Genomic DNA, 14,236 nt, shown 5'->3' on the forward strand with positions numbered 1-14,236 from the left:
TCCCTTCCATGTTGTACAGACCACCCTCGCATCTACCTATGCCAATAAGCTTCCTCGAGTGTAAGTCCTGAATAAAACAGAATTTTGGAAACAAATTTCGGAAGGAATTCCGGATATTGGTTATTTTGCTTACTGCAAGAAGATTGCACTTAAATTTTGGTATATACATGACATCGTCAATCTTCACATCATTTGGTAATTGTACACTACCAATTCCTTTTATCAAAAAATTGTCACCATTAGGTATGCTAACATGTATACCATTTTCGGGTTTCTTAAAGTTTGTAAAAACCGATTCACGATAAGCAACATGATTGGTGGCTCCTGAATCAATGATCCAGATGGGTTCGAAGTTGAAGTTACCTGTCATGTTGATTTTTGGTTTCTAAATATCACTTAGTGCTTCATTAGTTTTGTGTATTGCTCAATAGTGAGACCTGGTATGGGTATGCCTTCTTGTTCCACGTTTGCAACTATGGGTCTTGGATTTATCACCTTCTTCTATTCTATATTGGGTTTCTTTTGTCGTGTGTCCCACCAATCAGGGTATCCTATCTTATCAAAGCACATCTCAATGGTGTGACCATTTTTTCCACAATGTTACACTTTATATTTTCCTGATTGGCTTTTCTTTGGGTGTAGGTTTTATAAGCTATAGGTACGCGCATCTGAAAGGCGGCGACTGCTTCCACGTTTGTTTTTCTTGTTGCGGTAATATTTCATTGTTGCTCATCTTCGGCACGAGGTGGTAGCAGGTGCCAAGAGATGGCATTGGCTTGGTACTTAGTATTTGGGTTTTAACAATGCAGAAGACATCATCAAGACCCATGAGGAATTCATAGATGCATTCCTTCTCCTTTTCTTCAACTAGTCTTTTTCCCAAATTACACATACATTTGCCACGCATGCATCTTGGCGTTGGAAATGTCGATTTGATCTCATCCCATATGCTTCTCAATTTCGTAAAATAGGATGAAAAAAGATTAATTATCCTGCCTCATTATGGTCAAGGTTCTTTTTAACTCATACACATGGTGCGCTTTCCTTCCCAAATCTCTCTTCCAAATCATTCAAGATTTTTTGAGTCGTTCTTGCATACTTGAAACTATTCTGTATTTCCTTCTTCATTGATTTAGTTAACCAATCATTTATTATAGAGTCACTATGTTTCCAAGCATTCAAATTTGGTGATCCCTCATTGGGCTGATTTATAGTCTCGTCGATGAAACTTGCAAGATTATTGGTGAAAAAGAAATCTTTCATCTGTAACGTCCCAAAACTCATAACTAATTTTTTTTTTGTTTTTATAGTAAATAAATCATCAACCAACATGTTTGTCAAAACCATAATATATTTAGAGTATGTCAAATAACATTCCAAAAGTGCATCTGAGTCAATAAAGCGGAAATCAAGGTGTGTGCAATGCGATCGTCCCGAGCTATTCCCCTTCGAACCGGAAGTACCTGAAACATAAACTAAAAACCATAAGCACGAAGCTTAGTGAGTTCCCTAAAATACCGAATACCATACATATATGTCAGCTCATGGCTATACCAGGTCTATTTCACCCCCAATCTATTTCAACTCATATGTCAGCCTAAGGCTGTACTGGGTCTTTTAACCCCCGAGTCTATTTTTATTTCAACTCATATGTCGAGCTGATCAGGTGTATTTCACCCCCGAGTTTATTACACCCCACATAAAATATAGCAAAAATGCACACATGCATACAACACATACATTAGGAGTCACAAAAACTACAAGCACATACAATCTCTAGTGTCCTACAATATAGTGAGCAAACTCACCTCGGTCCGCTGACAATCGAATAGATGCTTGTGCTACTGTACGGAGAATTCACGCACTAAACAATCAAATAAAACCCCAATTAATAATTGGTTCATCAACCATAACTGGGAATCTAAGTCATTAATCCCAACACCCAAGGTAAAACACTATTTTACCCTTCCCTTAAATGGACCTATAACCGTGACCCAAACTTGATGGCACTAAAAACTCAATAATGGCCCAAGCCTAAAAGACACTCAAAGCCCAATATGGGCCCAAATACATAAAGGCCCAAAGACTAACAGTGGCCCAAATTTAAAAATACTAGTGACCCAACAAGGGCCCAAAACCCTAAAGTCCAATGGCGACCCAAAAGTCAAAAGCTCAAGTCCAGCTCGAGTACACTAAGCGTACCAACAATACGCCCGACGTACTAGGTTGCTACACGTTATCGGTGATTCAAACACGTACGCGCAGCGTACGCCACACATTAAGCCATTTTGCCCATTAAGCACTTAATGTTTAAGACCAAATGTCCATATTTCAGATCCAAACCTTGGGGAGTTTCTAAATCCATAAAGTCACTAACTTGAAACCTTTGCATGGTTCAAATGAACTCAAACCTTAGATTTAACATCCTACTTTCACCAAATGGACATATACTCATGTGTGGTTGACCCTCAACCATCAAGATGCTAACTTTATGGACTAGGGATCTTAGAAACATCAAGAGGAGCAACTTATAACTTCTGGAGTGGTAAAATCCCACTAGATCTCATTTATGGGACCAAAAAGTGTCCAAAACTCCACAAAAACTAGATCTAAGCATAGAATGAGCAAGGTCAAAGCTTTATACCTTTATGAAGCTAAAAATGATGAGTGACATCTGGATCTGCAAGCTCCTTCTTGATCAATGTTCCTCAAACAAGCTCCTTCTTCTTGAAGATACACCAAACACACACAAATGTCAACTCTCTCTAGAATAGGTTAGGGTTTCGAAATGGGACTCAAAAGAAGCCATGGAGGCTGGTAGGGAGGAAATCTTGGGCATAAGATTGCTTAAATAAGGTACAAACCCTAAAATTAGGGTTTGTCCCCTGATTACTTCCGCCATGCGTACTAGAGGTACGTCGAACGTACACTCCCCCTTCCCAAAAATTACAATAATGCCCCTTGGGACCAAATTTGCAAACTAATTACACACCAATGGTCAAAATGAAGAATACCCTGAATTGGGTGTTACATCATCTCTCTTGCCCAACCGGCATAATTACTATCATTGAGGCATTCATTGACGTGTAGTTGTCGGGGATAATCGTTTGGAGGAATGTAGAATGGAGAATTTGGATCGGATGATGGGTTGATCGGCGGTGTGCTCTCATCACCACTATCTTTGCCGCCACTGTTGGTCATGTCAATATTCATTTTAGGGTTCGCAGGTTACAACAACCCGTTCTGATACCATGAAGATTTTGATAGAATAATTGAAAATTGATTTATCATTGAAAGAGGCAACAACTTTGCACGAGGAATGGAAAGGATAACTCCTAAACTATAGGAGTTCAATTTTAACATAAAGATACATATCATTATCTTATACTATATATAAATCATATTAGTCATATCTTGAAATTTAAGAGGTACAAGTTATAAAACTTTTTGTACAAATCAAATATACATAAATAAATAATTAATACTTGCCAAAAAATTTAAGACTTGAATTAAGGAAGGTTATTAAAAAATTTAATTTGGAGCAAAATGACAATTTTAATATATATATATATATATATATATATATATATATATATATATATATATATATATATATATATATATATATATATATATATATATATATATATATATATAATTTACATTGCATAAAATAGACAATGATATAAATTAATTTACATCAAATATATAAAAATGCAATATAAATATAACGTCGAAACATAAATATTTTATTTAAAAATGGAAATTTTTTTATTACATAATAACTAACAATAAAACCTAATAATTATTTCCTCGTAAGAAATTATTCACGAAAAAAGAAACTATTTATTATCGCCGCTATGCGTAGGTATACATCTAGTTTTATATTGAAATAGATTTCTTCACCTTTGGCAGTAGATTTGATTGCCTAAGATTTTGACATAGTGGGATGTACTTGTCCATGGTTTGAGATCTTTAAAGAATTGTTATCTTGGTTTGGTATGGTCGTTTGCAATCTTCTTCTAAGATTTATCTCAGGCAATGTTTTTGACGATGTTGTGTTTCATTTGGTTTTTAAAAATTCAATTGTCTTTGATTCAGCTCGGTTAAAAAAGGACTCGTGGGATAGAATGGTTACTCAAAGTCTCAAACAGTCAATCTTATTTGTAGGTAAGTAAGAGAAGCACAAATAGAAAAATTAGCTGGGTTGGAATTTGGAAAGCTCTTTATTTTTATGTAGCCATTTAATGTTTAGTTATTTTTGTGGGTTTTGAACCTTTGGTGGTTTTGTTTCTTGTCTTTAGTTAGTGTCATGCTAACGTTTTTTTTAGGGTAAATTACACCGTTGGTCCCTCGTGCACATGCCAGAAAGCATGTTTAGTCCCTATTTCCAAAATTTAACTCGTGCAGTCCCTCGTTGTTATTTATCTTGCATGGTTAGTCCCTATGCACGTTAACTGTTAACTCCTTCCGTTTAAGCTACCCACGTGCCTTGCACGCAGGGGCATTTTCGTCTTTTCAGGGTTTTTATACATGAACCAGTATGGCGCGACTTCGATAACCGATCATTTCTGATTTCATCCTCCGTCGACCCTTAGCATTGCACGAGAAAACCCTAGTTTTCTACGATGGTGAACTGGAGGATTAGGCAAGAATGGGAGGAATACGACCTCCAAAGCTCATACGGTAAAATTTTCTACATTTTCAGTTGATCTTCCATTATACGTTCCTAAAACGTAATTTTTTTTTGGGTTCGCAGCTGACAATCCAAGTATGTTCTCGATACGATTGAACTATGGTGGAGTTTTTACGAAGTTTCCAGGCCGCAAATACATAAAGGGGAAGATGAAATATATTGATGGCATTGATAGTGACTTGTTCTCGGTGCATGATATGGACGAGATAATGGAATTGCTAGATTGTGTGGAACCAGGTAAAAGTATTTATTATCATTTCAAACGACCAACCTGGGATTTAGATTTTGGGTTGTATGCTTTGGGTTGTGACGAAGATATAAACCACTTTAGGTCATACGTGTATGAGCACAAGGTGATAGAAGTGTATACAGAGTTTTGGGAAACCAAGCTCCATACGTATCAAATGTCCCCAAACCCTGCAAAGATAAAGATACACGAAATTCCTGAGTCCCTTTGTCGTAAAAGCTTGTTATTGACATGGTCAAATTCAGGGGATTGTCCTAGTGAAGAAGCCCCTGTTTTTGAGAATGTAGAAACTATGGACGTACCCCCTAGTACATTACTTGAAACAACCTTGGAACAACCCCTTGTTACATTGAGTGAAACAGTTGAGTCAACCCCTGCCTATATACCAAGAATTGATAGCCCTTTGACTGAACCAATGATAGGAAGCACATGTCCTAATGTTGATGGTTTGGGTGATACATTTGAATGGTGTGAACCTTTTGGTGGGACTCCTATGGAACAAGATGAACCAAATAGTGAAAAAGCAGGTGAAGACAGTCAAGCTAGTAAAGACAGTCATGATAGTGATGACACTGAAGATAGTGAATACAGTCAAGATAGCGATTACATAGTTGATGAAGATAATTTGTTAGATGATCCAGAGGTTGATATGAAGAACTTTCACCTCAACATTGACAAAGAGGTGGAGTGGGTTGGAAGTTTTCCCGATGATCGAGATGAAGCAGTAGAAGGTGATGAAGAATTAGAGGTTATAAACACTGAAGAATTTGTATCTGCATCTTCATCAGATGAGGGTGAAGCTAGTAAAAAAAGGAAGAAGATAAGAGATTTACGAAGAGCACATAAGAATGAAGCAGCTGCTGTCAAAGATCCATTTTACATCCACCAAACTTTTAGCACAGCCAAGGAAGTTAAACAACAAATTTATCTTCATTCCATACAGAGTAGAAGGGAGTTAGACTTTGTCAAGAATGACAAAAATAGGATTAGAGTGGTTTGCAAAGGGACAATACCAAACCTTGGGATATTAGAAACAGGTGGGACCAGCAAAAGTAATGACAAAGTGGGACCAAGTCAAAAGAAAAAGAAAGTGAAAGATGGTTCTATTCATAAATGCCCATGGGTCCTACTAGTGAGTAAGTGGAAAAAAGACATTAACTGGACTGTTAAGACCTATGAAAAGCAACATACGTGCCTTCAAACAAGGAAAATTAGGGCATGTAACTACAAGTTTCTCTCTGAACAGATTGTTGACACAGTGGAGGCAAACCCATAAATACCACTTAGAGCATTACGTGAGATGCTTGAGAAGAAATACCAACTTGGATTGTCAGACATGAAAGTTCATAGGGCGAAAACGAAAGCCCTGGAATCAATTAGGGGAGATTTTGCTGCTCAGTACTCATGTCTAAGAGACTACTTACAGGAGGTGTAGAGTAGAAATCCAAACACCACAGTCAAACTTCAAGTGCAAAGTGAACCATGTTATGCATCTGAGACCAGGGTATTTGAACGAGTATACATTTGTCTTGGTCCACTGAAAAGTGGATTTGCAGCAGGGAAAAGAGATTTACTAGGGCTTGATGGTGCATTCATGAAGGGTCCATACCATGGTATGATCCTGACAGCAGTGGTATGTGCATAATCATATTTTAGTATTTGATTAATGTTTGACCATAGTTAATTGTTTGCTTATTACTGTGTTTGACATGATAATTCAGGGTTTAGATGGGAACAATTGCACATACCCTTTGGCATATGCAGTTGTTGAAGCAGAGAACTTTAATTCATGGACCTGGTTTTTAACTAACTTAGGAGATGATCTTGGTTTGTATGCAAACTCCAACTTCACTTTCATATCAGATAGACAGAAGGTAAATAAATTTCTCCATTCATTTTCACATGCATGTTTTACAATTCAATAAGCAACTTCACTCTTTTGATGATTTAGGGGTTATTGCCTGCACTTGAGAAACTTTTCCCAGCAGCAGAGCATAGATATTGCCTAAGGCATCTTCATGAGAACATGAAACGTAAATGGAGGGGCAAGGAATTCAAGGATTGTCTTTGGAAATGTGCAACATGTACCACCATACCACAATTCAACAGTGCCATGGAAGAACTAAAGAAACTTAACAGTGAAGCATATGACTGGCTTAATTCTATTCCACCTAAGCACTGGTCCAGATCCCACTTCTCAGGTATATAATATTATGTTTATAAGTGTATAATTTTTAAATATAATCTAATACAGTTGTGTTTTATTAGGGAGGGCACATTGTGATGCTGTGTTGAATAATATGTGTGAGAGTTTGAATAGCAAGATAGTGAAGGGTCGTGATAAGCCAATTATCAGTTGCTTGGAGTTTATTAGGGAGTATATCATGAGGAAAATTGTCATGGTTCAAAAAGAAATTGATAAAGCTAATGGCCCATTAACTCCTACAGCCACTAAGACCCTTGAAAAAATTAAAGAAAGGGCAGCACAGTGTAGGGCAGTGTTCTGTGGCAATGGGAAGTACCAGGTTACAAGTGAAGGTACTAATCAGTATGTGGTTAATATGGACCAACAAACTTGTTCATGTAATAGGTGGGAACTGACAGGCATACCCTGCAAACATAGTATAGCAGCTATATGGGATATGAGGCTCAACAATGAAAATGTTGGAATACCTGAGACATGGGTACACCCAACTTATTGGCTCAAGACATGGAAAGAAATGTATGTCTTCAAAGTTGAACCTATTAATGGGAGGTTATTGTGGGAAAAAAGCACATGTCCTACCAAGTTGATACCACCAAAGTATCGTGTCCCTATTGGCAGACCAAAAAAAAAGAGAAGAAGATCTGCAACAGAAGATGATGGAGTGTCCACAAAATGGAAATCTGTAACATGCACAAAATGTGGAAATGTGGGCCATAATGGAAGGACCTGCAAGGGACAATCACAGACTGGGAATGGAACAGGAGAAGGTGCAGCAGGGAATACAACAGGAGAAGGTGCAGCAGGTAGCAGTGGTGGTGTACAAAATGGAGTTGGGAACAAAGGAAAAAGCCCCATGCTTTGAGAATTTGTAGTTTGGTATCATGATCATGAAGGATAACTATGTTTTTGTTAGGCATTTATTGCCATATTACTTTGTTGTTATGTGTTGTATTTTGATACTTTGTTGCTGTGTAGGATAACTATTTGTATGCCATAAGACTATGTTGTTATTTTGGATGTCCCTTTATGTTAATGGTCAATGGTTATCTTGGATATTTTAGAGTTTTTGTCCTTTTTAATTGTTATATTGGATGCTAGTATTGAATGGTATATTGCATATGTTGCAAATACCACATTTTCATTAAATTTGAACACCAACTGATAACACCACATTATGATTACACAATATATTGCAACTAAAATTGAAATTTTTTTGTTAATACAAATAACATTACAAAGAGTCTCCATTACAATATACACATACCAAAATACTAACAACTTCATTACTTAACCTACACTTTATATATAAGGACTGAAACAAAAAAAACCCAGCTAATAACTAGGTAAAGCTTCAATTTGCGATTTTGTTCTTCAAGTTTCATCCTAAACGCCATACAATCACAGTCCTGATCATAATCATTCACCCATCCTATGAACTTGCATAATGGTCCCTGAACCAATTAAAGTAGATGAAGAATTAGGGCAAAATTAGAGAAGACGAAGAACGAAATTGAAATCATTAACCTTACCTTTACTGTACAAGCATAATAGAGTTTCCCAGGGTTTCTTTTGCTATAAGATGTGCGAATCACTGCAGTGGCTCCACAATTGCATTTAATATCGATCATTGTTATGTATTTGGAAGAAATCGATCGAACGAGGGGAAGAGACGAACGAGAGGATACAGAAGAAAAGAGGGTTGCAATGTTCTTTATAAGATTTAAGGTGTAACGGCATTAAATATGGACACAAACCCTGAAAAGACGAAAATGCCCCTGCGTGCAAGGCACGTGGGTAGCTTAAACGGAAGGAGTTAACAGTTAACGTGCATAGGGACTAACCATGCAAGATAAATAACAACGAGGGACTGCACGAGTTAAATTTTGGAAATAGGGACTAAACATGCTTTCTGGCATGTGCACAAGGGACCAACGGTGTAATTTACCCTTTTTTTTAATAAATTTGAAGTTGTTCGATAAAGAAAAATTTTATATCATATAATTAGCTTGTAATAAAACGTATTATAACAATTAGTGTTTAGGTGTGTTTTTATGGTTCACATTGTAATAATCAGGTAATGAGTTTTGTTTTAATGCTTTGTAAATTCAAATATTTTAATAAATAGATAAAATAACACAAAAAATAAATACAAAATTTAAAATATGACATTTACTATCAACTCGAATGCTACTTTTTAATAAATAAAAAATTGAATATTTGTATTGCTATTTATTATTCCAATCCTTACCTTTTCCTAAAAAAAAATTATCAACAATGAAAAAGTTGGTGCAAAGATAAAAAAAATAGTGGTGCATAAGTAACTTTAGTTTTCTTTAATAACAACATATTTATTAAAATGATTATATTTTGGAGTTATGTATATCTACATATTTTTTTATTATTATTTAGTTAGTTAGGTATTTTTTTATACAATAAACATTTTATTACAAAAAAACTTGCGAATTAATAAAAACCAATGTTGAAAATATTGGTCTAGCCGATTAATATCTTGACTCCAGTCTACCGCCGAGCTACCGTCGAACGATTTCTATAACCTTTGTAAATACATCAAAATTTACGAACCATTCACGAGCACTATATATTTTTCATAAGTAAAAATATAACATATTTTTTTTTCAAAAAAAAAAATTCATAAGTAAATAATACTATAAAAATTTTAAATTATTACTGAAAAATATAAATAAGCATGACAATTAGATTGGTTCAAGTTGACGGGTCAAAATACATTGACCCAACCCAACCCATATAATATATGTGTTGGCAGGTTGGCGGATTGGAAACATCAAGGCAACCTAACCCACATAATTTGTTTAAGTATATTGGTTCACGTGTTTGCAGGTTAGTGAGTCGATTTGGGTCAAAGAATCGACCAGTCATTTTCAGATAACTTTTCAAATATTAAATTTATACGAAATATACATATCTCTAAATTAATTAACAATTAACATTTTACATTGACTAGAATAAAATGAACAACCAAATACCAACCTAAATATCTTACATAATAACTTAATAAGCAACACATTTGAAAAAAAAAAAAAAGTTTTGTAGCATAAAGTCATAAACATTTAAATGAAATTGAAAACATTCATGCAAAATGTAATTGTACAAACGGATCCAAAAAAGTTCAATAATTCATTCATACTACAATTCTCATTTCTTTCTCCAACTTGGGTTCTTTTTCATGATCTTCAAATAGAAACAATATATAAAATTAAATTTATGATCTTCTGAAAGGTACATAAATAATTTTATGGCTTTGCATTAATTCATAAATAATTTTTTTTTAAAATATAATATATAGTCGGATTGGTGAACTCAAACAATTAATCCAACCCATCCCATGAAACAAACAGGTTAACGGGTCAGAAATCTCAACCCGAACTCATTTATTTTCGTATCGGATTACAGGTTGGGTCAAAAATTTTCGCCCTAAATATAAACAAATACCAGATTTAGTTGAAATGGCTAACACACATACTTTCCTAAGTAAAAGTTTTGGATTCAAATCTGAAAACTTTTAATAAAAAATAAAAAAGTAACATTTAATTGTCTTTGATGGAATTTGAATATATATATATATATATATATATATATATATATATATATATATATATATATATATATATATATATGTATATATATATGTATGATGGGTTTTAAGCATAAGAACAATCATATGTGCTCATACAAACCCTAATGCTTGGATCTAGGTTTCTCTATTGTACATGCAATGAATCCAAGACTAACAAACCCTAATCTATCAAATAAGAATTGAAATAAGGGTTTAGTAATTACCTTTGATTGTTATATATCAATAACAATCAATCCTTGCTTTGATTGGCTTCAGAAAGCTTAGTGCCTCAACTGCTCAACTGTTGCACCTCTAATGGAGTCACAAACACCACTAAGCAACTTGGATGAAGAGGGAGGAGAGAGGAGGCACCAAAACGGCTGGAAACCCTAAAGGATTACTTGTCCACGTTTTTGGGGAATAGGGGCCCTTTATATACATGTAGGCTATTAGGGTTTTCAACTAGGAAACCCTAATTTGACTGCTTAGGCCCTAAGCAGCCCATGGACTCCTTAAACACATCCCTTGGACGATTTCTAATGGGTTTCCCATAGAATTCGTCCAATTAACCTACATTTTATTAGGTGATCCATAGCCCAATTATAATTATCTTATAATTACATCTTCAGTCCCCTAAGTTTAATTAATCTTTTTTAGCCACAAAATCAATTCTTAATTAATTCTTGACTAATATTAGTTAAACAATATGATTTCTCTTTTAATATATATTAATAAATCATATTTAAACCTTTCTCTCCTTAATTCATCCTACATATTGCTATGGTGAAGGCAACCCAAAAGGACCATGCTCATAATCGGGTCAAGTACATACCAAAATAGTTATGGACTTAGACACTAATCCAACAGTCTCCCACTTGGATAAGTCTAATAACTATTTTCCATATGACTTCAGAACCTGATCAGCAATCGTAGCTTTCAAAAGCCGCTGTCAACTCTGATCTTATCAAATGGCGTGTCCTTTAGATAAGGGATTATATATTCCTCCATTCTCAAGATATCGTATAGACATAAGACACAAATTTCAATCATTCTCTCTATACTGTTTCCCGACTTCCGATTTATGACGAATGACAACAGACTACAATTGAACACATCAACTTAGTCCCGGCTTGGCCAAGCGCTTAGGTGTCATCACTAAATAATCGAGGGGCCCACATATATCGATTTTATCCCACTTTGGGTAAAAGGAATGGATAAACTTCGACTCATATGCTCGCTTGCATTCACTCATCGAATCACACACAACAATAAGTTTTATAACTCCAAGTTACTGGTGCGTTTACTTATTATCAATGTGCAACCGACCAACAAGTAACAACTCACATGTCTCGGTTTCAAGAATATACAATATTATCGTCTCACTAATCACTCGTGATAAATCCATGAAGTGATCCAAGTGAGCGTGAGTTTAATCCAATACTCTAATCTTATCAAAGCACTTGTGAACTCTACAGCAAACTTGTGCCATGTCTAAACACTTCAGACAATCTACAGACAGATTCATGACAGTCTTTATTCATACCTACTCCCAACGTATGACCGACTGTGGATGTTTGAATAACCTAGTTATTCTGGAAGTCAAAACATGCAAACTGAAACATAACAATAATACTTAATCCTATATAGCCCCAAACTTGTGAGAGTAAATAAAACACTTCTATTTATCCACCATATTGATTACTCATTATTTATCATTTAATGTTTTGGATAATCAACTCATTACTTGAATAACAAAAAGTGTCCCATGCTCCAACCATGCACACTTTGTTTCCTATGGTCCATGCTTTGTGAAATAGATGAATTGAAAAACTTTTTCAATGGTGCTCATCTCACAATTCCCAATCCTTACCGTTAGTGTAAGAACACAAGGTTCTTGCCACTACTAGAATATGCTAGATTCTAACATTTTATGCGACGATCCTTTCGCAAAGCCATATTACAAAAGTCACCAAGACTTGGCCAATGAAATTACAAAGTACTCTATCAGAAATTGTTACAAGACAAATCCATAGACGTGAAGTCTCACATTCAAAGTACATTCCTTTGAACATCCTTCTTGCATAAAAGTTTCTAATCTAGATATAGATTCTCAATATCCAACTCTCAATATGGAAACATTTCCACATTTTCCATATGAAAACTCAATCTTAATAGAATCTTATCTATTCATAATAATGTCAATATGGTCCATCCAATACCATACTTCTAACTATTCACAAGCGACCAATCCTCAGCGAACTTTGGATCGTCCTTTGATAGTTGTTTAATTATTTTAGTCAAAAACGATTCTAGTCCTTTTTCCCTCTTAATGCGCTAGACATTTGGAAAATTTTAGAATGGTCAAATATTATAGCATTTGCAATCGATCCTATACCTGAAGTGTATGGGACACGATGCATAATGTATTACATAAAGATATGATACTTTATCAATCTTCTGCCATAATATTTTATGTGTCACGTTCTCACATTTCGAACTATGAATAGGGATGTCGTAATCATAATCGAAATTTGAGAACACACTATGTATCCTTTGACTAAATTTATTAAAATTTCTCAATCTAAGCTTTAGATTTTGAAACGAAGTATAATATTTTCTCCCTTAATTATAGCAAAACAACTTTTCAACCTATGTAACTTTGCAAATTGAATCTTTGTTTTTCTATAATTAATATTGCTAACTTGCAATACTCTCCATAATAATCATACAAGCATAACACTTATGCTCCCACTATCATGATGATTATTATCATATAAGCATAACACTTATGCTCCCATTAGCTTTGACATGTATTCAGAAAACAAATGAACTCTAGAAAACAATGCTTATTGAATTTCTGAAATTCATATTTCTAATACCAGATGCTTCGATAAGCCTTTATCTAAGCTTCTTAAACTTATACACCTTTGCCTTAGATAGCTCATATGTGTGTTTACCAATTCAGAACTTATGTTACTAAGTTCCAAATGTTCAAACTAATTGCCAAATCTCACAATTCGAACTATGGAAAGGGATGCCGTAACCATAATCGAATTTGAGAATACAATTCTCACAACTGCTATCTTCTTAAAATCTCTCTTAGTGAAAGCATTTCCTCACAGTCATTTTCATGAAGGAGGGAATCTTATGACACTTAGATTTTATGGTGTACGAGTTCCTATCCATGTGAATTTGCCAAAACCAAAGTTTGCGAAAAATCCAAACTCATATGGACTGAACTTTCTTAATCTTGATTTCTTGCCTTATGGTAACACGAGTGCCCACCATGTCTTCCAAGTAGTTTAGCAACTTATCCTTACATATCAATGTACTTTCCATTGATCAAGGTACTTTGTCTTTATGCATTCAAATGAGAACTCATAGAACTCACATGAATAATTAACTCAATTGGAATGGCACAGAAACAAAATAATGTCAACACGATAGGTTGTAAACCTCAAGTCGTGTGCTAGTGATGGTCAATAAGGTTTA

The 14,236-nt window shown here is 34.9% G+C and overlaps 1 protein-coding gene and 1 long non-coding RNA gene across 2 annotated transcripts; one reads left to right on the forward strand and one right to left on the reverse strand.

Moving 5' to 3' along the window:
* Positions 1 to 6,361: 6,361 nt before the first annotated feature.
* LOC128132085 (uncharacterized) lies at positions 6,362 to 8,080 on the forward strand. The gene is made up of 3 exons (XM_052768125.1): positions 6,362 to 6,576; positions 6,672 to 6,817; positions 6,895 to 8,080. Exon 3 carries the CDS (start codon positions 7,244 to 7,246, stop codon positions 8,009 to 8,011), a length of 768 nt encoding a protein of 255 aa, XP_052624085.1. The 5' UTR covers positions 6,362 to 6,576; positions 6,672 to 6,817; positions 6,895 to 7,243; the 3' UTR covers positions 8,012 to 8,080.
* A 259-nt stretch (positions 8,081 to 8,339) lies between these two features.
* Positions 8,340 to 8,819, reverse strand: LOC128132086 (uncharacterized). Its single transcript, XR_008230011.1, has 2 exons — positions 8,679 to 8,819; positions 8,340 to 8,600 (listed from the first exon to the last, which is right to left on the reverse strand). It is a non-coding gene; the product is annotated as an uncharacterized LOC128132086 (long non-coding RNA).
* Positions 8,820 to 14,236: the final 5,417 nt, after the last annotated feature.

This window comes from Lactuca sativa, chromosome 2 (genome assembly GCF_002870075.4).
Source record: "Lactuca sativa cultivar Salinas chromosome 2, Lsat_Salinas_v11, whole genome shotgun sequence".
NCBI lineage: Eukaryota > Viridiplantae > Streptophyta > Magnoliopsida > Asterales > Asteraceae > Lactuca > Lactuca sativa.